Source organism: Oncorhynchus mykiss, chromosome 26, assembly GCF_013265735.2.
Source record: "Oncorhynchus mykiss isolate Arlee chromosome 26, USDA_OmykA_1.1, whole genome shotgun sequence".
Classification (NCBI taxonomy): Eukaryota; Metazoa; Chordata; class Actinopteri; order Salmoniformes; family Salmonidae; genus Oncorhynchus; species Oncorhynchus mykiss.
In genome coordinates, this window is record NC_048590.1 from 1,423,627 (window position 1) to 1,450,161 (window position 26,535).

The 26,535-nt window shown below is 48.8% G+C and overlaps 2 protein-coding genes across 7 annotated transcripts; one reads left to right on the plus strand and one right to left on the minus strand.

Moving 5' to 3' along the window:
* Positions 1-3,986: 3,986 nt before the first annotated feature.
* LOC110489560 (39S ribosomal protein L46, mitochondrial) lies at positions 3,987-9,865 on the minus strand. Of its 5 annotated transcripts, XM_036964276.1 has the most exons (6): positions 9,552-9,865; positions 6,045-6,249; positions 4,950-5,120; positions 4,391-4,585; positions 4,299-4,354; positions 3,987-4,244 (listed from the first exon to the last, which is right to left on the minus strand). In XM_036964276.1, the coding sequence occupies exons 1-6, from the start codon at positions 9,810-9,812 to the stop codon at positions 4,218-4,220; spliced, it is 915 nt and encodes a 304-aa protein (XP_036820171.1). In that variant the 5' UTR covers positions 9,813-9,865; the 3' UTR covers positions 3,987-4,217. The 5 variants fall into 5 exon arrangements, with proteins under 5 accessions (XP_036820171.1, XP_036820172.1, XP_036820170.1 ...); XM_036964277.1 differs by having other exon boundaries at positions 3,987-4,381; positions 4,454-4,585; XM_036964275.1 differs by having other exon boundaries at positions 3,987-4,354.
* Positions 9,866-10,070: 205 nt separating this feature from the next.
* Positions 10,071-25,498, plus strand: LOC110489561 (28S ribosomal protein S11, mitochondrial). 2 transcript variants are annotated; one of them, XM_036964278.1, is made up of 6 exons: positions 10,071-10,301; positions 11,547-11,651; positions 13,087-13,185; positions 15,130-15,259; positions 15,445-15,510; positions 25,067-25,498. In XM_036964278.1, the coding sequence occupies exons 1-6, from the start codon at positions 10,216-10,218 to the stop codon at positions 25,172-25,174; spliced, it is 594 nt and encodes a 197-aa protein (XP_036820173.1). In that variant the 5' UTR covers positions 10,071-10,215; the 3' UTR covers positions 25,175-25,498. The 2 variants fall into 2 exon arrangements, with proteins under 2 accessions (XP_036820173.1, XP_036820174.1); XM_036964279.1 differs by lacking the exon at positions 11,547-11,651 and having other exon boundaries at positions 10,110-10,301.
* Positions 25,499-26,535: the final 1,037 nt, after the last annotated feature.

Genomic DNA, 26,535 nt, shown 5'->3' on the forward strand with positions numbered 1-26,535 from the left:
TGGGTTAACTGCCTGTTCAGGGGAACAGTGGGTTAACTGCCTGTTCAGGGGAACAGTGGGTTAACTGCCTTGTTCAGGGGAACAGTGGGTTAACTGCCTTGTTCAGGGGAACAGTGGGTTAACTGCCTGTTCAGGGGAACAGTGGGTTAACTGCCTTGTTCAGGGGAACAGTGGGTTAACTGCCTTGTTCAGGGGAACAGTGGGTTAACTGCCTGTTCAGGGGAACAGTGGGTTAACTGCCTGTTCAGGGGCAGAACTAAAGACCCTTTATTGACTTTTTTCTTGTCAGCTCGGGGGTTTGAACTCGCAACCTTCCGGTTACTAGTCACACGCTCTAACCACTTGGCTACCCTGCCGCCCCAATATACATATATATACATACACACACATATATATACACACATATATATATATACACACATATATATATATATATATATATCTATATCATAGAGCTAGGCTTCAGAACCAAGTGCAAGATTAGTTTGTGCATCACTGTTTTGAACTACGATCAGTCAGACCTACTGTCATGTATCCTACTGACAGGACGTCTTGAATCAATTGACCTTCTTTTCCAAAAACATTTCAGTCATTTTGTCTTTTTCATAAACTTTTCTTTTCTTCCTAGAGTCCGTTGTACTGCTTCTCCTCACCCTTTATTGACTTTTCTATTTTTCTTTTGTCTTTTTCAGCCCTTTCATTCGCTCTGATCTCCTTTTCTACTGCCCATGGTATATCTTGAAGCACTCAGTGTGCCGTGGCGCTTTGCATTTCTCACATGCATAGGTAGTGTGTTTGTCACCATGACGACTTCTCTGGAACCGGTGCATCGTGCTGATTGGCCAGTGAGAAGCTTTGTCATATCTTGCCTGATTTCTCATTTTGAGGGATAACTGCAATGTTGCCTTGTCTGGGCAGTCACCTAGATCCAACATATCCAGAACTGGACTCAAAGGGAAACTTAAAGAAAGAACAGAGTAGAAAGTTAGGTATAACAAGAACTATGTATGTGTATAAGTATAAGTATGTGTACACCTGGATGCACTGTGTTGTCCCCCCGGTCACTATTGTTGCCATCAACATGTTTGCACATTCTGTGACCACACTGAACAATGTTGAGTAATTGCAAATGCATATATCAATACGAGACACCTTAAAGATGTGTACCATAGATCTTTGTCCTAAATTTAAGTTAATATACTTTACTAACCTTCTGTTTGGGAGCTTTGATGCAGCCATCCTCTTCTCATGGTGCAACCAGGAAGTAAACAGCTCTGGTCATGTGACAATTTACAATAAACATGTGACACTGCACATCATTCATTGAGACCCTTTATTATGTCAATATTTGCTGGAAATGCATTGATAGATCATTCCTAGTGATGACCAGGGATGTTCTCTGTTTAGTGAGTCCTCCAGATCAGAGGCAGTAGGGATGACCAGGGATGTTCTCTGTTTAGTGAGTCCTCCAGATCAGAGACAGTAGGGATGACCAGGGATGTTCTCTGTTTAGTGAGTGCTCCAGATCAGAGGCAGTAGGGATGACCAGGGATGTTCTCTGTTTAGTGAGTCCTCCAGATCAGAGGCTAGTAGGGATGACCAGGGATGTTCTCTGTTTAGTGAGTCCTCCAGATCAGAGGCAGTAGGGATGACCAGGGATGTTCTCTGTTTAGTGAGTCCTCCAGATCAGAGGCAGTAGGGATGACCAGGGATGTTCTCTGTTTAGTGAGTCCTCCAGATCAGAGGCAGTACGGATGACCAGGGATGTTCTCTGTTTAGTGAGTCCTCCAGATCAGAGGCAGTAGGGATGACCAGGGATGTTCTCTGTTTAGTGAGTCCTCCAGATCAGAGGCAGTAAGGATGACCACATGTTATCTTGATAAGTGTGTGAATTGGACCATTTTCCTGTCCTGCTAAACATTCCAAATGTAACAAGTACTTTTAGGTGTCAGGGAAAATGTATGGAGAAAAAACTATATTATTTTCTTTAGCAATATAGTGAAGTAAAAGTCAAAAATATTAATATTAAAGTACAGATACCCTTAAGTAGAACTTTAAAGCATTTTTACTGAAGTACTTTACACCAGTGGGAAAGGGGATATTTCTAGTGAAAGGACAGTTGAATCTGAGAGGGTCAATGTGCATCACTATGTTCTCTGGGCCTAATATACAGTTGTGTCCAACAGATGTGAGAATGACAAACATATTAATCTTCACAAAATTTGCTGCTTCAGTGTCTTTAGATATGTTTGTCAGATGTTACTATGGAATACTGAAGTATAATTACAAGCATTTCATAAGTGTCAAAGGCTTTTATTGACAATTACATGAAGTTGATGCAAAGAGTCAATATTTGCAGTGTTGACCCTTCTTTTTCAAGACCTCTGCAATCCGCCCTGGCATGCTGTCAATTAACTTCTGGGCCACATCCTGACTGATGGCTGCCCATTCTTGCATAATCAACGCTCGGAGTTTGTCAGAATTTGTGGGTTTTAGTTTGTCCACCCGCCTCTTGAGAATTGACCACAAGTTCTCAATGGAATTAAGGTCTGGGGAGTTTCCTGGCCATGGACCCAAAATAACTATGTTTTGTTCCCCGAGCCACTTAGTTATAACTTTTGCTTTATGGCAAGGTGCTCCATCATGCTGGAAAAAGCATTGTTCATCCCCAAACTGTTCCTGGATAGTTGGGAGATGTTGCTCTCGGGGATGTGTTGGTACCATTCTTTACTCATGGCTGTGTTCTTAGGCAAAATTGTGAGTGAGCCCTTGGCTGAGAAGCAACCCCACACATGAATGGTCTCAGGATGCTTTACTGTTGGCATGACACAGGACTGATGGTAGCGCTCACCTTGTCTTCTCCAGACAAGCTTTTTTCCGGATGCCCCAAACAATCGGAAAGGAGATTCATCAGAGAAAATGACTTTACCCCAGTCCTCAGCAGTCCAATCCCTGTACCTTTTGCAGAATATCAGTCTGTCCCTGATGTTTTTCCTGGAGAGAAGTGGCTTCTTTGCTGCCCTTCTTGACACCAGGCCATCCTCCAAAAGTCTTCTCCTCACTGTGCGTGCAGATGCAACCTGCCTGCTGCCATTCCTGAGCAAGCTCTGTACTAGTGGTGCCCCGATTCTGCAGCTGAATCCATTTTAGGAGACGATCCTGGTGCTTGCTGGACTTTCTTGGGCGCCCTGAAGCCTTCTTCACAATAAATGAACCGCTCTCCTTGAAGTTCTTGATGATCCGATAAAAGATTGATTTAGGTGCAACCTTACTGGCAGCAATATCCTTGCCTGTGCAGCCCTTTTTGTGCAAAGCAATGATGACGGCACGTGTTTCCTTGCAGTTGACCATGCTTGACAGAGGAAGAACAATGATTCCAAGCACCACCCTCCTTTTGAAGCTTCCAGTCTGTTATTCAAACTCAATCAGCATGACAGAGTGATCTCCAGCCTTGTCCTCGTCAACACTCACACCTGTGTTAACGAGAGAATCACTGACATGATGTCAGCTGGTCCTTTTGTGGCAGGGCTGAAATGCAGTGGAAATGTTTTTTGGGGGATTCAGTTCATTTGCATGGCAAAGAGGGACTTTGTAATAAAATGCAATTCAACTGATCACTCTTCATAACATTCTGAAGTATATGCAAATTGCCATCATACAAACTGAGGCAGCAGACTTCGTGAAAATGTATATTTGTGTCATTCTCAACTTTTGGCCACGACTTCAGAGACACTCTCTGACCAGCCTCTCCTGTCTCACTACTGCCATCTAGTGGACAGGACAATACACTGTTCTGACCAGCCTCTCCTGTCTCATTACTGCCATCTAGTGGACAGGACAATACACGGTTCTGACCAGCCTCTCCTGTCTCACTACTGCCATCTAGTGGAGGACAGGAAAATACACTGTTTGCATAGAACAACACACAGGCAAAGAGACTGGCTTTCTATCCTCTGGGATATAGGCCTACAGACAACACTGAATGGTTTATATGTTGGAACAAATTATAAACTTTAATCATGCTCGCTTATACACCAAGTGGACGGGCAGGAGAAAACAACAGTTGCTGTGACAGAAATATGACTTCCAGGACTCAACGAGGACGTTTCGAAAAAAGACATCCGTAACCATCACATCTTCTCCATCAGCTCTCATCCGCTCCATCACAGGTTGAGTATGAAGCAGTCAACCTTCTCCATCAGCTCTCATCCGCTCCATCACAGGTTGAGTATGAAGCAGTCAACCTTCTTCATCAGCTCTCATCCGCTCCATCACAGGTTGAGTATGAAGCGGTCAACCTTCTCCAAGTAAGCTGGCTTCAGGTATCCCTGCAGTTCAGTCTTCTTCACCCACAAGAAAGGTTCTTTCTGACTGGCTGAACCAGCAGACAGGAAAGGTTCTTTCTGACTGGCTGAACCAGCAGACAGGAAAGGTTCTTTCTGACTGGCTGAACCAGCAGACAGGAAAGCTTTGAAAAAGAAGACCTTGGCTCCCACGCAGCGCTCTGTCCGGACCTCTTTGGGGAATGTGTACCTGTACACTCCACAGGGGGTGTTGCCAAGGAACGTAGCCTTGAAATCAGCCTCTGGAACGAAGAACAAACTTGGCGTTAGAACGGAGTTGGAGAACACAGAATTTAGAGTCTTTACTGATGTACCAGTACAGTGTGCAGGTGAAGGGCTCTATCATGATACAGAACTAGAATAGTTAGATATAGAGCCCTGATCAAGAACATTGCATAGATCTCCTGCTCAAGCATGTGCCGTGTAGATATTTCTGGAACCTTCCAGAGTCCAGCACTAGAGAAGGTGTTGGAAACCTGATGAAAATGTCTGACAGAGGAAACACTGCATCACCCGAAATTGGCCCCCTAATTCAGAGCACTACTTTTGACCAGGGCCTATAAAGTAGTGCACTAGATAGGGCTCCAGTACCACTACACAGCTGACCTGGCAGGCTGCTGAGGCCTCTCTCTGCTGTCTGTCGGAGAGTCTCCCCTGCCTCCCACTGGGCCTGAGGGAGCAGCCAGATGGTCTCTTTACCGACGGTCTGCTGGACCAGCAGGACCAGGCTGTCTCCTAGACACCTCTCCACTGAGCCCAGCGGTGTCCCACCTACATCTGAAACACAGAGTTACAGGTCAGTTTGACAGTCTGCTGGACCAGCAGGACCAGGCTGTCTCCTAGACACCTCTCCACTGAGCCCAGCGGTGTCCCACCTACATCTGAAACACAGAGTTACAGGTCAGTTTGACAGTCAATGTATTTTCCTACTATCACTGACTGTGTTGACTGATAACTACCTTGAGGGAAAATGTTGTTACTACGACTGAGCTGTTGTCCCACCCAGCTATCTTGAGATCACCTCATTAACTGTAGGTGTCTCTGGATAAGAGCGTCTGCTGAATGACTAACATGTCAATGTTGTTTATGAAGCAATTCACTGTTAGTCTCCACCTGTTGGTCGTGAAGCATTTCACTGTTAGTCTCCACCTGTTGTCTAGGAAGCATGTCACTGTTAGTCTCCACCTGTTGCTCATGAAGCATTTCACGGTTAGTCTCCACCTGTTGTCTAGGAAGCATGTCACTGTTAGTCTCCACCTGTTGGTCATGAAGCATTTCACTGTTAGTCTCCACCTGTTGTTCATGAAGCATTTCATTGTTAGTCTCCACCTGTTGGTCATGAAGCATTTCACTGTTAGTCTCCACCTGTTGTTCATGAAGCATTTCATTGTTAGTCTCCACCTGTTGGTCATGAAGCATTTCACTGTTAGTCTCCACCTGTTGTTCATGAAGCATTTCACTGTTCGTCTCCACCTGTTGGTGGTGAAGCATTTCACTGTTCGTCTCCACCTGTTGGTGGTGAAGCATTTCACTGTTAGTCTCCACCTGTTGGTCGTGAAGCATTTCACTGTTAGTCTCCACCTGTTGTTCATGAAGCACGTGACCAATAACGTGATTTATTATTTGATTTGTTCCTAATGTTTTGTCTAGTCAGTGCATAGGGAATAGGGTGCCATTTAGGACAACCTCTCTGACTCCTACCTCTGTCTCTGAGAGCAGGTTGGAAGTGTTTGAGTTTCTGTTCCCAGGTGTCCTCCTGGTCCTGAGCGGTGATGGTCTCCTGGCCACCGTAGTCTGCCTCCTCCTCATCTGAATCATAGTTGTCTGCCTGTTTACGAGTCATACGTTCTGAGTCCTCAAGGAGCCTCTGTTCATGATCCGACAGCAAGCTTCTCTCCAGCTCCATCTGGGATTAGGATATCACAGAGACGTCACCCTCTCAACCCCTAGGATATCACAGAGACGTCACCCTCTCAACCCCTAGGATATCACAGAGACGTCACCCTCTCATTCCTAGGATATCACAGAGACGTCACCCTCTCATTCCTAGGATATCACAGAGACGTCACCCTCTCATTCCTAGGATATCACAGAGACGTCACCCTCTCATTCCTAGGATATCACAGACATGTCATCCTCTCATTTCTATCACACACTAGTAATACATCTTCCGAGGAGAGGAGGCCTATTGGAGACAAGGACTTTATAATATCATGTAATACGTAGATATAAAGGAGCCCAGAGTGAATTACACCAGGACATTCAGGTCTACATGCTGTTAAGAGCTTAGCAAAAAAACAACAACATTTATACTGGAAAAAGAAATTACCTTTTAAAAATGTAGCATGAACAGAACCAGTCATGATATTGTCAAACAAATCACTTCAAGAAGTAGATTACCTGTTCATCCCCTCCAAAATCAATTCCAGCTTCCAAACTGCATGTATACTGGTGTGAGTTGGTACATGGAAATAGTCTACCCTCTGCTAGGACCGCCGGTAGTCTACCCTCTGCTAGGACCGCCGGTAGTCTACCCTCTGCTACAGTACTGCTGGTAGTCTACCCTCCGCTAGGACTACAGTACTGCTGGTAGTCTACCCTCCGCTAGGACTACAGTACTGCTGGTAGTCTACCCTGTGCTACAGGACCGCCGGTAGTCTACCCTCTGCTACAGTACTGCTGGTAGTCTACCCTCCGCTAGGACTACAGTACTGCTGGTAGTCTACCCTGTGCTACAGGACCGCCGGTAGTCTACCCTCTGCTACAGTACTGCTGGTAGTCTACCCTACACTAGGACTACAGTACTGCTGGTAGTCTGCCCTCCGCTAGGACTACAGTACTGCTGGTAGTCTACCCTCCGCTAGGACTACAGTACTGCCGGTAGTCTACCCTCCACTAGGACTACAGTACTGCCGGTAGTCTACCCTCCATTACAGTACTGCCGGTAGTCTACCCTCTACTACAGTACTGCTGGTAGTCTACCCTCCATTACAGTACTGCCGGTAGTCTACCCTCCACTAGGACTACAGTACTGCCGGTAGTCTACCCTCCATTACAGTACTGCCGGTAGTCTACCCTCCCCTACAGTACTGCCGGTAGTCTACCCTCCACTAGGACTACAGTACTGCTGGTAGTCTACCCTCCATTACAGTACTGCCGGTAGTCTACCCTCCACTACAGTACTGCCGGTAGTCTACCCTCCACTACAGTACTGCCGGTAGTCTACCCTCCACTACAGTACTGCCGGTAGTCTACCCTCCCCTACAGTACTGCTGGTAGTCTACCCTCCACTAGGACTACAGTACTGCTGGTAGTCTACCCTCCATTACAGTACTGCCGGTAGTCTACCCTCCCCTACAGTACTGCTGGTAGTCTACCCTCCACGAGGACTACAGTACTGCTGGTAGTCTACCCTCCATTACAGTACTGCCGGTAGTCTACCCTCCCCTACAGTACTGCTGGTAGTCTACCCTCCACTACAGTACTGCTGGTAGTCTACCCTCCACGAGAACTACAGTACTGCTGGTAGTCTACCCTCCCCTACAGTACTGCCGGTAGTCTACCCTCCACTACAGTACTGCCGGTAGTCTACCCTCCACTACAGTACTGCCGGTAGTCTACCCTCCACTACAGTACTGCCGGTAGTCTACCCTCCCCTACAGTACTGCTGGTAGTCTACCCTCCACTAGGACTACAGTACTGCCGGTAGTCTACCCTCCACTACAGTACTGCCGGTAGTCTACCCTCCACTACAGTACTGCCGGTAGTCTACCCTCCACTACAGTACTGCCGGTAGTCTACCCTCCACTACAGTACTGCCGGTAGTCTACCCTCCACTACAGTACTGCCGGTAGTCTACCCTCCCCTACAGTACTGCTGGTAGTCTACCCTCCACTAGGACTACAGTACTGCCGGTAGTCTACCCTCCACTACAGTACTGCCGGTAGTCTACCCTCCACTACAGTACTGCCGGTAGTCTACCCTCCACTACAGTACTGCCGGTAGTCTACCCTCCACTACAGTACTGCCGGTAGTCTACCCTCCGCTAGGACTACAGTACTGCTGGTAGTCTACCCTCCACTAGGACTACAGTACTGCTGGTAGTCTACCCTCCACTACAGTACTGCCGGTAGTCTACCCTCCACTACAGTACTGCCGGTAGTCTACCCTCCACTACAGTACTGCCGGTAGTCTACCCTCCACTACAGTACTGCCGGTAGTCTACCCTCCACTACAGTACTGCCGGTAGTCTACCCTCCACTACAGTACTGCCGGTAGTCTACCCTCCGCTAGGACTACAGTACTGCCGGTAGTCTACCCTCCACTAGGACTACAGTACTGCCGGTAGTCTACCCTCCCAGCAAAAGCATTTTACACACATGAACACACGCAGGACAGGTAGTCTACATTCAATATATTACAGTTGAAAAACATGTTTTACACCCTGGTTCAGGAGTAACATGTAATTAAAAAACTGTCCTCATGGGCACATAGATCTAAAATAATGTAGGCCTATGCAAATGCTTCTAACCAAAATAGTCAACTATAGGCCTACTGGCATTAATTTACTTGTTGGATGGATTTGGATGCGCACTGGTGTCTAGCTGTAGACTAGTTGTCTAGTGATATTGGTGTCGAGCTGTAGACTAGTTGTCTAGTGATGTTGGTGTCTAGTGATATTGGTGTCGAGCTGTAGACTAGTTGTCTAGTGATGTTGGTGTCTAGTGATATTGGTGTCGAGCTGTAGGCTAGTGATATTGGTGTCGAGCTGTAGGCTAGTGATATTGGTGTCGAGCTGTAGGCTAGTTGTCTAGTGATGTTGGGGTCTAAATCATATTTACCATTGCATTTTAAACAAAAAGAAGAATGGTTAAATTAGCATTATTTAGGGCAACACCATAGTTTGTTCCATATTGAGGAGCTAACTCTTCATTCAGAGGAGCACCCCCCCCCCCAGCTCATCCGTATTCCGAACCTTGTAGCAGAGCAGTGGAGAGCAACAGGGCGCAGGGATTTATTCTAGCCTTACACTACTGATTCAACTCAATGAAGTCTTGGAAGTTGATTGGTTGAATATGTGTTAGCGCAAGGCTTGAAGCAAAGACCTGCATTGGCTTGCACATCCACTTCAGGACCACGGTCAGCAAACCATCTCTGAGTATTCACTAGTGACTACAGCCATTGACAAGTGAATGGAAACACATTTACCTGATGCATGAGCTCAGCGAATTGGTCTTCGATCGGGTTCCGCTCCTGTGATATGACAGGCAGCCTCTGGAGACACACCGCCCCGTACAGCTTCCATGGCGACGCGACGCTTTCCGTTTTACTTCTGGTCTGAGTTGCAGCTCGACAAGCAGAACCGAGAGAAATTTGACGAACTCCTGTATGTTTTAGCCCTGTCCGTCTGACATTTGTAATAAATTGCCATAAAGGGCGACTCGCCATCCTCGAGCAGGGCGCTGCCATCTTGATTCTCCAGTTTCCACCCACAATCCTCTGCGAAGAAGGGAGAGATTATGCTAAGGAAAAAAGGGTAGAGGAAATTAAGATAAATGTAGTTTGAAATATAAAATATTTAACATTAAGATCATTCATTGAAACATATCTTTTTTTAATTGATCTTAGATACATTTAGTGTAGAAATAAAAACGTTTATGCATAAGATTTTAGAACTAAATATTTTCTAATAATTTGAATCGCTCCCCTACATTATTAATAATGTACTATTCCAGGAAACGCGTCATACTAAATGGCTAATTTTGACTTTGTGACTGTGCTATCTATTGGAAACCTCCTCAATGTCACACATGTTGTTGTGTAACGCTAGTTGACTTGTTGGTTTCTAGTAGCTAAATTGTATTAGCTAATCATGCATAAATTACATTGTATATTATCTAATTCTGTCAGGAGTGCCTGCCAACAGGTTGCTGGTTCCTTCAATGCAGGAGGCTCAATGTAAGTATCTCGTTTTTTATACGAAATTCCATGCATGCAATTGACAGCTAGTTAACGTTATTTTACGATGCTAGTTTGAGAACTGGTAGTGTGGTACTTTAAACTCGACAAAGACCTTTACCGATTTAATTATACTGCCAGCTTGCTACACTTCATTCAACCGATCAGCTACCTTAGTTATATATCTATACTAAACAAAATTATAACGCAACATGTAACAATTTCTGTGTGTGTGTGTGTGTGTGTGACAATTTCAGAGTTACAGTTCATATAAGGAGAATAGTCAATTGAAATGAATTATTCCCTAATCTATGGATTTCACATGACTGGGTGGGGCCTTTATATTTATTTTTTTATAAACTTTTATTCAACTAGGCAAGTCAGACCAAATTCTTATTTACAATGATGGCCTACACTGGCCAAACCCGGACAGCGCTGGGCCAATTGTGCGTCGCCTTATGGGACTCCCAATCATGGCTGGTTGTGCAGTGCAATCGTCCTCCTGTGATGGTGATTTCACTGCACACTGTCCTATCCCATCTGGACAAGAGGAATATTCATGTGAGAATGCTGTTCATTGACTACAGCTCAGCATTTAACACCACAGTACCCTCCAAGCTAATCGTTAGGCTTGAGACCCTGCGTCTCAACCCCGCCCTGTGCAACTGGGTCCTGGACTTCCTGATGGGTCACCCCCAGATGGTGAATGTAGGAAACACCTCCACTTCGCTGATCCTCAACACCCTGGGGCCCCTCCTGTACTCCCTGTTAACCCATGACTGCATGGCCACGCACGCCTCCAACTCAAAAAGCTTCTTGATATGCCACACCTGTCAGGTGGATGGATTATCTTGGCAAAGGAGAAATGCTCACTAACAGGGACGTAAAAACAAATTTGAGAGAAATAAGCTTTTTCTGGGATTGTTTATTTCAGCTCATGAAACGAACACCTTCACATGTGGTGTTTCTATTCCTGTTCACTAGATGATCTGGGCAGTTACTGGACTGTCTCAAAATGAACCAGTTGATTTGCGGTCTCCAGAGAGCAGTGTGCTGATTGGTTTATTCTCTGTTATAGTTGTAGAACCAGCGGTCTGCAGAGAGCAGTGTGCTGATTGGTTTATTCTCTGTTATAGTTGTAGAACCAGCGGTCTGCAGAGAGCAGTGTGTTGATTGGTTTATTCTCTGTTATAGTTGTGGAACCAGCAGTCTGCAGTGTGCTGATTGGTTTATTCTCTGTTGTAGTTGTGGAACCGGCGGTCTGCAGAGAGCAGTGTGCTCCAGTGCTGTCAGGTTGCAAGAGGATGCCAGTGTCTCAGCCACACCTGGGAAAATATCCAAAGACTTCAGGTAACACTAGCTCTCAGACTCTAGGTGCCCTTCTCCCTACAGCTCTGACTCTCTCTAGGTGCCATTCTCCCTACAGCTCTGACTCTCTCTAGGTGCCCTTCTCCCTACAGCTCTGACTCTCTCTAGGTGCCCTTCTCCCTACAGCTCTCAGCCATTCTGCCTTCTCCCTACAGCTCTCAGCCATTCGCTTCGCTCACAACTGGCTCATGTGAGCTACAATCCCAACTCTGTGTCATCAGCGAGAAACAATCCTTCAAAATAAAAGTCAATTTTGCCCAGATCCATCCAGCAAAACTATAATTCAGCTCCACTTCCTGAGTTTCGCTGACACACAGGTGTACAGAGCATGCTCGATAGCTAATTAACACAGGTAGTTCCATCTGTCTTCGTAAACAAGCAATGAACCATGGAGATATGGCCGTGTGGGAACACTAACCCTATAAAGATGTGTTGTAATTTTAACCTTTTAGTAAAAAAAAAAAAGATTTCTCTCTGATTTGAAAGATAAGGTCCATATGCCTCCAAAACCGTACTGCAAGCGATGCCTGTTAATGTTCAGCCCGAGCGTCGTACAGAAGACACCTTTGTCCAATGACTTATTGGGTACCTGGGGTATTTTAATAGGATCCCTGTATATCAGTACCCACACAATATCCAGGTCAAATAGGGGAGAGGTGTTGTGAGGTGTTGCTTTAGGGTTTTTTAAACCCGGTTTGCTGTTCACTTGAGCGATCTCAGATGGGAGCTCAATGCAATCATGGCTCTATGTAATACTGTCCACTTTCTGGAAGTTGTTCTGGATTTGGGGACTGTGAAAAGACCCCTGGTGGCATGTCTGGTGGGGTAAGTGTGTGTGTGTCAGAGATTTGTGTAAGTTGACTGTGCAAACAATTTGGTATTTAACGACTGTTTCTTATAATGTTGCAATCAGTCTCTCCTCTACTTCCAGCCCAGAGAGACTGTATTGATCTTAGCCTTCTGATGACAAGACGTGCTGCTCTGTTCTGGGCCAGCTGCATCTTAACTAGGTCCTTCTTTGTTGCACCTGACCATATGACTGGACAATAATCAAGCTAAGATCGAACTAGAGCCTGCAGGACTTGACCATATGACTGGACAACACTCACGATAAGATCAAACTAGAGCCTGCAGGACTTGCTTTTTGGAGGGTGGTGTCAGAAAAGCAGACAGACCTCTCCCCATCTTTACAACCTAAGTCTACAAATTTGTAGACGAGTAGGTAAACCACGACTCCCCTCCGTATTATTGGCCAACGTGCTCATTGGAAAACAAACTGGGCCATCTACGATTTAAGACTCCTACCAACGGGACATTCAAACTAGTAATATGTTTCACCGAGACGTGTTGACAACAGTCTTTGCTCAATATTGTCACGTTTCCAACAGTTTGCCCATGTTTCTTCCTCCTCTCTAAGTCACCTCCCCCCGATGCCTGGCCAGGACAGTGTGCTGAGATGGGCTGGGAAGAAGTACGAGGAGTTGCCAATAGCACATATCAAAGCCACATATAACAAGTAAGCTGAGAGACAGTGATGTGAATAACTGATATATTTTAATGTCCAGGTGACAGACTGATGTGAATAGCTGATATTTTAACGTGTCCCCTCCAGTACACATGTCCAGGTGATATATATTAATGTCCCCCTCCAGTACACATGTCCAGGTGATATATATATTAATGTCTCCCTCCAGTACACATGTCCAGGTGATATATATATTAATGTCTCCCTCCAGTACACATGTCCAGGTGATATATATATTGATGTCCCCCTCCAGTACACATGTCCAGGTGATATACAGTGCATTGCGAAAGTATTCGGCCCCCTTGAACTTTGCGACCTTTTGCCACATTTCAGGCTTCAAACATATAAAACTGTATTTTTTTGTGAAGAATCAACAACAAGTGGAACGACATTTATTGGATATTTCAAACTTTTTTAACAAATCAAAACTGAAAAATTGGGCGTGCAAAATTATTCAGCCCCCTTAAGTTAATACTTTGTAGCGCCACCTTTTGCTGCGATTACAGCTGTAAGTCGCTTGGGGTATGTCTCTCAGTATTGCACATCGAGAGACTGAAATTTTTTCCCATTCCTCCTTGCAAAACAGCTCGAGCTCAGTGAGGTTGGATGGAGAGCATTTGTGAACAGCAGTTTTCAGTTCTTTCCACAGATTGTCGATTGGATTCAGGTCTGGACTTTGACTTGGCCATTCTAACACCTGGATATGTTTATTTTTGAACCATTCCATTGTAGATTTTGCTTTATGTTTTGGATCATTGTCTTGTTGGAAGACAAATCTCCGTCCCAGTCTCAGGTCTTTTGCAGACTCCATCAGGTTTTGTTCCAGAATGGTCCTGTATTTGGCTCCATCCATCTTCCCATCAATTTTAACCATCTTCCCTGTCCCTGCTGAAGAAAAGCAGGCCCAAACCATGATGCTGCCACCACCATGTTTGACAGTGGGGATGGTGTGTTCAGGGTGATGAGCTGTGTTGCTTTTACGCCAAACATGACGTTTTGCATTGTTGCCAAAAAGTTCAATTTTGGTTTCATCTGACCAGAGCATCTTCTTCCACATGTTTGGTGTGTCTCCCAGGTGGCTTGTGGCAAACTTTAAACAACACTTTTTATGGATATCTTTAAGAAATGGCTTTCTTCTTGCCACTCTTCCATAAAGGCCAGATTTGTGCAATATACGACTGATTGTTGTCCTATGGACAGAGTCTCCCACCTCAGCTGTAGATCTCTGCAGTTCATCCAGAGTGATCATGGGCCTCTTGGCTGCATCTCTGATCAGTCTTCTCCTTGTATGAGCTGAAAGTTTAGAGGGACGGCCAGGTCTTGGTAGATTTGCAGTGGTCTGATACTCCTTCCATTTCAATATTATCGCTTGCACAGTGCTCCTTGGGATGTTTAAAGCTTGGGAAATCTTTTTGTATCCAAATCAGGCTTTAAACTTCTTCACAACAGTATCTCGGACCTGCCTGGTGTGTTCCTTGTTCTTCATGATGCTCTCTGCGCTTTTAACGGACCTCTGAGACTATCACAGTGCAGGTGCATTTATACGGAGACTTGATTACACACAGGTGGATTGTATTTATCATCATTAGTCATTTAGGTCAACATTGGATCATTCAGAGATCCTCAATGAACTTCTGGAGAGAGTTTGCTGCACTGAAAGTAAAGGGGCTGAATAATTTTGCACGCCCAATTTTTCATTTTTTGATTTGTTAAAAAAGTTTGAAATATCCAATAAATGTTGTTCCACTTCATGATTGTGTCCCACTTGTTGTTGATTCTTCACAAAAAAATACAGTTTTATATCTTTATGTTTGAAGCCTGAAATGTGGCAAAAGGTCTCAAAGTTCAAGGGGGCCAAATACTTTCGCAATGCACTGTATATTAATGTCTCCCTCCAGTACACATGTCCAGGTGATATATATTGTCCCCCTCCAGTACACATGTCCAGGTGACAGACTGTGAGGGCCAGTTCATGGTCAGAACATCGTGTGGAACCGAGGGGTTCAAGAACGTCAAGAAGTCCACTCCCATCGCTGCTCAGACAGCAGGCATCTCAGCTGCAGCGGTGAGATGAGACCACATGGAAAATATAGATCATGTAGACGTATAGTTAATAGTTGTAGTCTGGCTGCTACAGACGACAGAGACATCGGTTCTCCACTAGATGGCACTAGAGCCTAAAACAAACTGGCAAAAAGATGAATTTGTGTTTCCTGATGAATGGTCCTGTATTCTTCTTCTCCTGGGCAGAAGGCCACAGCGGTGGGGGTGACGTTTGTCCGCGTGTTGGTGAAAGGTCTGGGTCCTGGACGCCTGGTGAGAACCTTTTTGATGAAATGCAGAATTCATACCGTAGAGATAGTGTTCACATGATGCATCTCCCCCCACTCTGACGTTATCCCAGCAGTTTGCCAGCAGCAGACCACCCTGTATCCCACTGCTGGCTTTAACCAGCAGCAGACCACACTGTATCCCACTGCTGGCTTTAACCAGCAGCAGACCACACTGTATCCCACTGCTGGCTTTAACCAGCAGCAGACCACCCTGTATCCCACTGCTGGCTTTAACCAGCAGCAGACCACCCTGTATCCCAATGCTGGCTTTAACCAGCAGCAGACCAACCTGTATCCCAATGCTGGCTTTAACCAGCAGCAGACCAACCTGTATCCCACTGCTGGCTTTAACCAGCAGCAGACCACCCTGGCTTTAACCAGCAGCAGACCACCCTGAATCCCACTGCTGGTTTTAACCAGCAGCAGACCACCCTGTATCCCACTGCTGGCTTTAACCAGCAGCAGACCACCCTGTATCCCACTGCTGGCTTTAACCAGCAGCAGACCAACCTGTATCCCACTGCTGGCTTTAACCAGCAGCAGACCAACCTGTATCCCACTGCTGGCTTTAACCAGCAGCAGACCAACCTGTATCCCACTGCTGGCTTTAACCAGCAGCAGACCACCCTGTATCCCACTGCTGGCTTTAACCAGCAGCAGACCACCCTGTATCCCACTGCTGGCTTTAACCAGCAGCAGACCACCCTGTATCCCACTGCTGGCTTTAAACAGCAGCAGACCACCCTGTATCCCACTGCTGGCTTTAACCAGCAGCAGACCACCCTGTATCCCACTGCTGGCTTTAACCAGCAGCAGACCACCCTGTATCCCACTGCTGGCTTTAACCAGCAGCAGACCAACCTGTATCCCACTGCTGGCTTTAACCAGCAGCAGACCAACCTGTATCCCACTGCTGGCTTTAACCAGCAGCAGACCAACCTGTATCCCACTGCTGGCTTTAACCAGCAGCAGACCACCCTGTATCCCACTGCTGGCTTTAACCAGCAGCAGACCACCCTGTATCCCACTGCTGGCTTTAACCAGCAGCAGACCAACCTGTATCCCACTGCTGGCTTTAAACAGCAGCAGACCACCCTGTATCCCACTGCTGGCTTTAACCAGCAGCAGACCACCCTGTATCCCACTGCTGGCTTTAACCAGCAGCAGACCACCCTGTATCCCACTGCTGGCTTTAACCAGCAGCAGACCAACCTGTATCCCACTGCTGGCTTTAACCAGCAGCAGACCACCCTGTATCCCACTGCTGGCTTTAACCAGCAGCAGACCACCCTGTATCCCACTGCTGGCTTTAAACAGCAGCAGACCACCCTGTATCCCACTGTTGGCTTTAACCAGCAGCAGACCACCCTGTATCCCACTGTTGGCTTTAACCAGCAGCAGACCACCCTGTATCCCACTGTTTTAACAAGCAGCAGACCACCCTGCATCCCACTGCTGGCTTTAACCAGCAGCAGACCACCCTGTATCCCACTGCTGGCTTTAACCAGCAGCAGACCACCCTGTATCCCACTGCTGGCTTTAACCAGCAGCAGACCACCCTGTATCCCACTGCTGGCTTTAACCAGCAGCAGACCACCCTGTATCCCACTGTTTTAACCAGCAGCAGACCACTCTGCATCCCACTGTGTTATCCAGCTGCAGACCACCCTGCATCCCACTGCTGGCTTTAACCAGCATCAGCCCACCCTGCATCCCACTGTGTTAACCAGCAGCAGACCACCCTGTATCCCACTGCTGGCGTTAACCAGCAGCAGACCACCCTGTATCCCACTGCTGGCTTTAACCAGCAGCAGACCACCCTGTATCCCACTGCTGGCTTTAACCAGCAGCAGACCACCCTGTATCCCACTGCTGGCTTTAACCAGCAGCAGACCACCCTGTATCCCACTGCTGGCTTTAACCAGCAGCAGACCACCCTGTATCCCACTGCTGGCTTTAAACAGCAGCAGACCACCCTGTATCCCACTGCTGGCTTTAACCAGCAGCAGACCACCCTGTATCCCACTGCTGGCTTTAACCAGCAGCAGACCACCCTGTATCCCACTGCTGGCTTTAACCAGCAGCAGACCAACCTGTATCCCACTGCTGGCTTTAACCAGCAGCAGACCACCCTGTATCCCACTGCTGGCTTTAACCAGCAGCAGACCACCCTGTATCCCACTGCTGGCTTTAACAAGCAGCAGACCAACCTGTATCCCACTGCTGGCTTTAACCAGCAGCAGACCAACCTGTATCCCACTGCTGGCTTTAACCAGCAGCAGACCACCCTGTATCCCACTGCTGGCTTTAAACAGCAGCAGACCACCCTGTATCCCACTGTTGGCTTTAACCAGCAGCAGACCACCCTGTATCCCACTGTTGGCTTTAACCAGCAGCAGACCACCCTGTATCCCACTGCTGGCTTTAACCAGCAGCAGACCACCCTGTATCCCACTGCTGGCTTTAACCAGCAGCAGACCACCCTGTATCCCACTGCTGGCTTTAACCAGCAGCAGACCACCCTGTATCCCACTGTTTTAACCAGCAGACCACTCTGCATCCCACTGTGTTAACCAGCTGCAGACCACCCTGCATCCCACTGCTGGCTTTAACCAGCATCAGCCCACCCTGCAGACCACCCTGTATCCCACTGTGTTAACCAGCAGCAGACCACCCTGTATCCCACTGCTGGCTTTAACCAGCAGCAGACCACCCTGTATCCCACTGCTGGCTTTAACCAGCAGCAGACCACCCTGTATCCCACTGCTGGCTTTAACCAGCAGCAGACCACCCTGTATCCCACTGCTGGCTTTAACCAGCATCAGACCACCCTGTATCCCACTGCTGGCTTTAACCAGCAGCAGTCCACCCTGTATCCCACTGCTGGCTTTAACCAGCAGCAGACCACCCTGTATCCCACTGCTGGCTTTAACCAGCAGCAGACCACCCTGTATCCCACTGCTGGCTTTAACCAGCAGCAGACCACCCTGTATCCCACTGCTGGCTTTAACCAGCAGCAGACCACCCTGTATCCCACTGCTGGCTTTAACCAGCAGCAGACCAACCTGTATCCCACTGCTGGCTTTAACCAGCAGCAGACCACCCTGTATCCCACTGCTGGCTTTAAACAGCAGCAGACCACCCTGTATCCCACTGCTGGCTTTAAACAGCAGCAGACCACCCTGTATCCCACTGTTGGCTTTAACCAGCAGCAGACCACCCTGTATCCCACTGTTGGCTTTAACCAGCAGCAGACCACTCTGCATCCCACTGTGTTAACCAGCTGCAGACCACCCTGCATCCCACTGCTGGCTTTAACCAGCATCAGACCACCCTGCATCCCACTGTGTTAACCAGCAGCAGACCACCCTGTATCCCACTGTGTTAACCAGCAGCAGACCACCCTGTATCCCACTGCTGGCTTTAACCAGCAGCAGACCACCCTGTATCCCACTGCTGGCTTTAACCAGCAGCAGACCACCCTGTATCCCACTGCTGGCTTTAACCAGCAGCAGACCCCCCTGTATCCCACTGCTGGCTTTAACCAGCAGCAGACCACCCTGTATCCCACTGCTGGCTTTAACCAGCAGCAGACCACCCTGTATCCCACTGTTTTAACCAGCAGCAGACCAACCTGTATCCCACTGTGTTAACCAGCTGCAGACCACCCTGCATCCCACTGCTGGCTTTAACCAGCAGCAGATCACCCTGTATCCCACTGTGTTAACCAGCAGCAGACCACCCTGTATCCCACTGCTGGCTTTAACCAGCAGCAGACCACCCTGTATCCCACTGCTGGCTTTAACCAGCAGCAGACCACCCTGTATCCCACTGCTGGCTTTAACCAGCAGCAGACCACCCTGTATCCCACTGCTGGCTTTAACCAGCAGCAGACCACCCTGTATCCCACTGCTGGCTTTAACCAGCAGCAGACCACCCTGTATCCCACTGCTGGCTTTAACCAGCAGCAGACCACCCTGTATCCCACTGCTGGCTTTAAACAGCAGCAGACCACCCTGTATCCCACTGCTGGCTTTAACCAGCAGCAGACCACCCTGTATCCCACTGCTGGCTTTAACCAGCAGCAGACCACCCTGTATCCCACTGCTGGCTTTAACCAGCAGCAGACCAACCTGTATCCCACTGCTGGCTTTAACCAGCAGCAGACCACCCTGTATCCCACTGCTGGCTTTAACCAGCAGCAGACCACCCTGTATCCCACTGCTGGCTTTAACCAGCAGCAGACCACCCTGTATCCCACTGCTGGCTTTAACCAGCAGCAGACCACCCTGTATCCCACTGTTTTAACCAGCAGACCACTCTGCATCCCACTGTGTTAACCAGCTGCAGACCACCCTGCATCCCACTGCTGGCTTTAACCAGCATCAGCCCACCCTGCAGACCACCCTGTATCCCACTGTGTTAACCAGCAGCAGACCACCCTGTATCCCACTGCTGGCTTTAACCAGCAGCAGACCACCCTGTATCCCACTGCTGGCTTTAACCAGCAGCAGACCACCCTGTATCCCACTGCTGGCTTTAACCAGCAGCAGACCACCCTGTATCCCACTGCTGGCTTTAACCAGCAGCAGACCACCCTGTATCCCACTGCTGGCTTTAACCAGCAGCAGACCACCCTGCATCCCACTGTGTTAACCAGCAGCAGACCACCCTGTATCCCACTGCTGGCTTTAACCAGCAGCAGACCACCCTGTATCCCACTGCTGGCTTTAACCAGCAGCAGACCACCCTGTATCCCACTGCTGGCTTTAACCAGCAGCAGACCACCCTGTATCCCACTGCTGGCGTTAACCAGCAGCAGACCACCCTGTATCCCACTGCTGGCTTTAACCAGCAGCAGACCACCCTGTATCCCACTGCTGGCTTTAACCAGCAGCAGACCACCCTGTATCCCACTGCTGGCTTTAAACAGCAGCAGACCACCCTGTATCCCACTGCTGGCTTTAACCAGCAGCAGACCAACCTGTATCCCACTGCTGGCTTTAACCAGCAGCAGACCAACCTGTATCCCACTGCTGGCTTTAACCAGCAGCAGACCACCCTGTATCCCACTGCTGGCTTTAACAAGCAGCAGACCAACCTGTATCCCACTGCTGGCTTTAACTAGCAGCAGACCAACCTGTATCCCACTGCTGGCTTTAACCAGCAGCAGACCACCCTGTATCCCACTGCTGGCTTTAACCAGCAGCAGACCCCCCTGTATCCCACTGCTGGCTTTAACCAGCAGCAGACCACCCTGTATCCCACTGCTGGCTTTAACCAGCAGCAGACCACCCTGTATCCCACTGTTTTAACCAGCAGCAGACCAACCTGTATCCCACTGTGTTAACCAGCTGCAGACCACCCTGCATCCCACTGCTGGCTTTAACCAGCAGCAGATCACCCTGTATCCCACTGTGTTAACCAGCAGCAGACCACCTTGTATCCCACTGCTGGCTTTAACCAGCAGCAGACCACCCTGTATCCCACTGCTGGCTTTAACCAGCAGCAGACCACCCTGTATCCCACTGCTGGCTTTAACCAGCAGCAGACCACCCTGTATCCCACTGCTGGCTTTAACCAGCAGCAGACCACCCTGTATCCCACTGCTGGCTTTAACCAGCAGCAGACCACCCTGTATCCCACTGCTGGCTTTAAACAGCAGCAGACCACCCTGTATCCCACTGCTGGCTTTAACCAGCAGCAGACCACCCTGTATCCCACTGCTGGCTTTAACCAGCAGCAGACCACCCTGTATCCCACTGCTGGCTTTAACCAGCAGCAGACCAACCTGTATCCCACTGCTGGCTTTAACCAGCAGCAGACCACCCTGTATCCCACTGCTGGCTTTAACCAGCAGCAGACCACCCTGTATCCCACTGCTGGCTTTAACAAGCAGCAGACCAACCTGTATCCCACTGCTGGCTTTAACCAGCAGCAGACCAACCTGTATCCCACTGCTGGCTTTAACCAGCAGCAGACCACCCTGTATCCCACTGCTGGCTTTAAACAGCAGCAGACCACCCTGTATCCCACTGTTGGCTTTAACCAGCAGCAGACCACCCTGTATCCCACTGTTGGCTTTAACCAGCAGCAGACCACCCTGTATCCCACTGCTGGCTTTAACCAGCAGCAGACCACCCTGTATCCCACTGCTGGCTTTAACCAGCAGCAGACCACCCTGTATCCCACTGCTGGCTTTAACCAGCAGCAGACCACCCTGTATCCCACTGTTTTAACCAGCAGACCACTCTGCATCCCACTGTGTTAACCAGCTGCAGACCACCCTGCATCCCACTGCTGGCTTTAACCAGCATCAGCCCACCCTGCAGACCACCCTGTATCCCACTGTGTTAACCAGCAGCAGACCACCCTGTATCCCACTGCTGGCTTTAACCAGCAGCAGACCACCCTGTATCCCACTGCTGGCTTTAACCAGCAGCAGACCACCCTGTATCCCACTGCTGGCTTTAACCAGCAGCAGACCACCCTGTATCCCACTGCTGGCTTTAACCAGCATCAGACCACCCTGTATCCCACTGCTGGCTTTAACCAGCAGCAGTCCACCCTGTATCCCACTGCTGGCTTTAACCAGCAGCAGACCACCCTGTATCCCACTGCTGGCTTTAACCAGCAGCAGACCACCCTGTATCCCACTGCTGGCTTTAACCAGCAGCAGACCACCCTGTATCCCACTGCTGGCTTTAACCAGCAGCAGACCACCCTGTATCCCACTGCTGGCTTTAACCAGCAGCAGACCAACCTGTATCCCACTGCTGGCTTTAACCAGCAGCAGACCACCCTGTATCCCACTGCTGGCTTTAAACAGCAGCAGACCACCCTGTATCCCACTGCTGGCTTTAAACAGCAGCAGACCACCCTGTATCCCACTGTTGGCTTTAACCAGCAGCAGACCACCCTGTATCCCACTGTTGGCTTTAACCAGCAGCAGACCACTCTGCATCCCACTGTGTTAACCAGCTGCAGACCACCCTGCATCCCACTGCTGGCTTTAACCAGCATCAGACCACCCTGCATCCCACTGTGTTAACCAGCAGCAGACCACCCTGTATCCCACTGTGTTAACCAGCAGCAGACCACCCTGTATCCCACTGCTGGCTTTAACCAGCAGCAGACCACCCTGTATCCCACTGCTGGCTTTAACCAGCAGCAGACCACCCTGTATCCCACTGCTGGCTTTAACCAGCAGAAGACCCCCCTGTATCCCACTGCTGGCTTTAACCAGCAGCAGACCACCCTGTATCCCACTGCTGGCTTTAACCAGCAGCAGACCACCCTGTATCCCACTGTTTTAACCAGCAGCAGACCAACCTGTATCCCACTGTGTTAACCAGCTGCAGACCACCCTGCATCCCACTGCTGGCTTTAACCAGCAGCAGATCACCCTGTATCCCACTGTGTTAACCAGCAGCAGACCACCCTGTATCCCACTGCTGGCTTTAACCAGCAGCAGACCACCCTGTATCCCACTGCTGGCTTTAACCAGCAGCAGACCACCCTGTATCCCACTGCTGGCTTTAACCAGCAGCAGACCACCCTGCATCCCACTGTGTTAACCAGCAGCAGACCACCCTGTATCCCACTGCTGGCTTTAACCAGCAGCAGACCACCCTGTATCCCACTGCTGGCTTTAACCAGCAGCAGACCACCCTGTATCCCACTGCTGGCTTTAACCAGCAGCAGACCACCCTGTATCCCACTGCTGGCGTTAACCAGCAGCAGACCACCCTGTATCCCACTGCTGGCTTTAACCAGCAGCAGACCACCCTGTATCCCACTGCTGGCTTTAACCAGCAGCAGACCACCCTGTATCCCACTGCTGGCTTTAAACAGCAGCAGACCACCCTGTATCCCACTGCTGGCTTTAACCAGCAGCAGACCAACCTGTATCCCACTGCTGGCTTTAACCAGCAGCAGACCAACCTGTATCCCACTGCTGGCTTTAACCAGCAGCAGACCACCCTGTATCCCACTGCTGGCTTTAACAAGCAGCAGACCAACCTGTATCCCACTGCTGGCTTTAACTAGCAGCAGACCAACCTGTATCCCACTGCTGGCTTTAACCAGCAGCAGACCACCCTGTATCCCACTGCTGGCTTTAAACAGCAGCAGACCACCCTGTATCCCACTGTTGGCTTTAACCAGCAGCAGACCACCCTGTATCCCACTGTTGGCTTTAACCAGCAGCAGACCACCCTGTATCCCACTGCTGGCTTTAACCAGCAGCAGACCACCCTGTATCCCACTGCTGGCTTTAACCAGCAGCAGACCACCCTGTATCCCACTGCTGGCTTTAACCAGCCGCAGACCACCCTGTATCCCACTGTTTTAACCAGCAGACCACTCTGCATCCCACTGTGTTAACCAGCTGCAGACCACCCTGCATCCCACTGCTGGCTTTAACCAGCATCAGCCCACCCTGCAGACCACCCTGTATCCCACTGTGTTAACCAGCAGCAGACCACCCTGTATCCCACTGCTGGCTTTAACCAGCAGCAGACCACCCTGTATCCCACTGCTGGCTTTAACCAGCAGCAGTCCACCCTGTATCCCACTGCTGGCTTTAACCAGCAGCAGACCACCCTGTATCCCACTGCTGGCTTTAAACAGCAGCAGACCACCCTGTATCCCACTGCTGGCTTTAACCAGCAGCAGACCACCCTGTATCCCACTGCTGGCTTTAACCAGCAGCAGACCACCCTGTATCCCACTGCTGGCTTTAACCAGCAGCAGACCAACCTGTATCCCACTGCTGGCTTTAACCAGCAGCAGACCACCCTGTATCCCACTGCTGGCTTTAAACAGCAGCAGACCACCCTGTATCCCACTGCTGGCTTTAAACAGCAGCAGACCACCCTGTATCCCACTGTTGGCTTTAACCAGCAGCAGACCACCCTGTATCCCACTGCTGGCTTTAACCAGCAGCAGACCACTCTGCATCCCACTGTGTTAACCAGCTGCAGACCACCCTGCATCCCACTGCTGGCTTTAACCAGCATCAGACCACCCTGCATCCCACTGTGTTAACCAGCAGCAGACCACCCTGTATCCCACTGTGTTAACCAGCAGCAGACCACCCTGTATCCCACTGCTGGCTTTAACCAGCAGCAGACCACCCTGTATCCCACTGCTGGCTTTAACCAGCAGCAGACCACCCTGTATCCCACTGCTGGCTTTAACCAGCAGCAGACCACCCTGTATCCCACTGCTGGCTTTAACCAGCAGCAGACCACCCTGTATCCCACTGCTGGCTTTAACCAGCAGCAGACCACCCTGTATCCCACTGTGTTAACCAGCAGCAGACCACCCTGTATCCCACTGCTGGCTTTAACCAGCCGCAGACCACCCTGTATCCCACTGTTTTAACCAGCAGCAGACCACCCTGTATCCCAAATTAGAATGTGTTCTCAGTCAATTTACCTGGTTAATTAAACATCTGGTTTTGAATCTGTCAGAATCTTGTAGAGATGAGGAAAAGTAATTTGACTCAGTTCTGATGCATTTCTCTCTGTGTGCAGTCTGCCATCAAGGGTCTGACCATGGGAGGATTGGAGGTTGTGTCCATCACAGACAACACCCCCGTACCACACAATGGTTGTCGCCCTCGCAAGGCTCGAAGAATATGAACAGGACCGTACCATCATGGACTGCAGGGGTCCAGCCATCTGTCTTGTAACATGCTTAATGTTGTTGTATGAAGACTATTTTTTTACTGGTATTTAAGCATTTTGGAAAATACTTGTACTTGCAGAAATGTTTAAAACATTCAGGGCCTGTTTCCCAGACACAGATTCATCCCTGGACTGAAAAACAAGTTCAATGTAGAATCTTCAGTCCAGGTCTTAATCTGTGTCTGGGGGAACTGGCTGAACCTGAATGCATGGACCAGCACATCTAGTAACAGATAGAAAATGATTCATCGATGTTTATTAAATCCATATACACCCAAACCCCTGTACAACATGTGTTTATAAATACAAGGCTTCCAGCAGGAGAGAACCTGGTCAGATCAGTCTAGCAGGAGAGAACCTGGTCAGATCAGTCCATCGGGAGAGAACCTGGTCAGATCAGACCAGCAGGTTTGTCACTATAACTAACATGAGGTGAACAACCAAAACATGCAGTTATACAGAAACTAGTCAAACGTTGCTGACTTCCTTATTCCATCAAGGTGTACTGATAGGAGGGGTCAAACGTTGCTAACTTCCTGGTTCCATCAAGGTGTATTGATAGGAGGGGTCAAACGTTGCTAACTTCCTGGTTCCATCAAGGTGTACTGATAGGAGGGGTCAAACAGAACATCTCTGCTACTGTAGTCTAGTGTCTACAGTAGGTAACAGAACATCTCTGCTACTGTAGCCTAGTGTCTGTACAGTAGGTAACAGAACATCTCTGCTACTGTAGCCTAGTGTCTGTACAGTAGGTAACAGAACATCTCTGCTACTGTAGCCTAGTGTCTGTACAGTAGGTAACAGAACATCTCTGCTACTGTAGCCTAGTGTCTGTACAGTAGGTAACAGAACATCTCTGCTACTGTAGCCTAGTGTCTGTACAGTAGGTAACAGAACATCTCTGCTACTGTAGCCTAGTGTCTGTACAGTAGGTAACAGAACATCTCTGCTACTGTAGCCTAGTGTCTGTACAGTAGGTAACAGAACATCTCTGCTACTGAAGCCTAGTGTCTGTACAGTAGGTAACAGAACATCTCTGCTACTGTAGCCTAGTGTCTGTACAGTAGGTAACAGAACATCTCTGCTACTGTAGCCTAGTGTCTGTACAGTAGGTAACAGAACATCTCTGCTACTGAAGCCTAGTGTCTGTACAGTAGGTAACAGAACATCTCTGCTACTGTAGCCTAGTGTCTGTACAGTAGGTAACAGAACATCTCTGCTACTGAAGCCTAGTGATCGGGAGGTCTATTACCATGTTATCCAACTGGTCTGACTAGCCAAAGAGATCTATTATCATGTTATCCAACTGGTCTGAC

What these genes read in the sequence shown, in the direction of transcription:
- LOC110489561 (XM_036964278.1), top strand. Translation starts at nt 10,216, where the DNA reads ATGCATAAATTACATTGTATATTATCTAATTCTGTCAGGAGTGCCTGC. An exon ending in CAGGCATCTCAGCTGCAGCG is followed by an intron (nt 15,260 to 15,444) that starts GTGAGATGAGAC and finishes TCTCCTGGGCAG; the next exon opens with AAGGCCACAGCGGTGGGGGT. An exon ending in GTCTGGGTCCTGGACGCCTG is followed by an intron (nt 15,511 to 25,066) that starts GTGAGAACCTTT and finishes CTCTGTGTGCAG; the next exon opens with TCTGCCATCAAGGGTCTGAC.
- LOC110489560 (XM_036964274.1), bottom strand. Translation starts at nt 9,812, where the DNA reads ATGGCAGCGCCCTGCTCGAGGATGGCGAGTCGCCCTTTATGGCAATTT. An exon ending in TCGCTGAGCTCATGCATCAG is followed by an intron (nt 6,250 to 9,551) that starts GTAAATGTGTTT and finishes TCCTAATCCCAG; the next exon opens with ATGGAGCTGGAGAGAAGCTT. An exon ending in AGGCCTCAGCAGCCTGCCAG is followed by an intron (nt 4,586 to 4,949) that starts GTCAGCTGTGTA and finishes TCTTCGTTCCAG; the next exon opens with AGGCTGATTTCAAGGCTACG.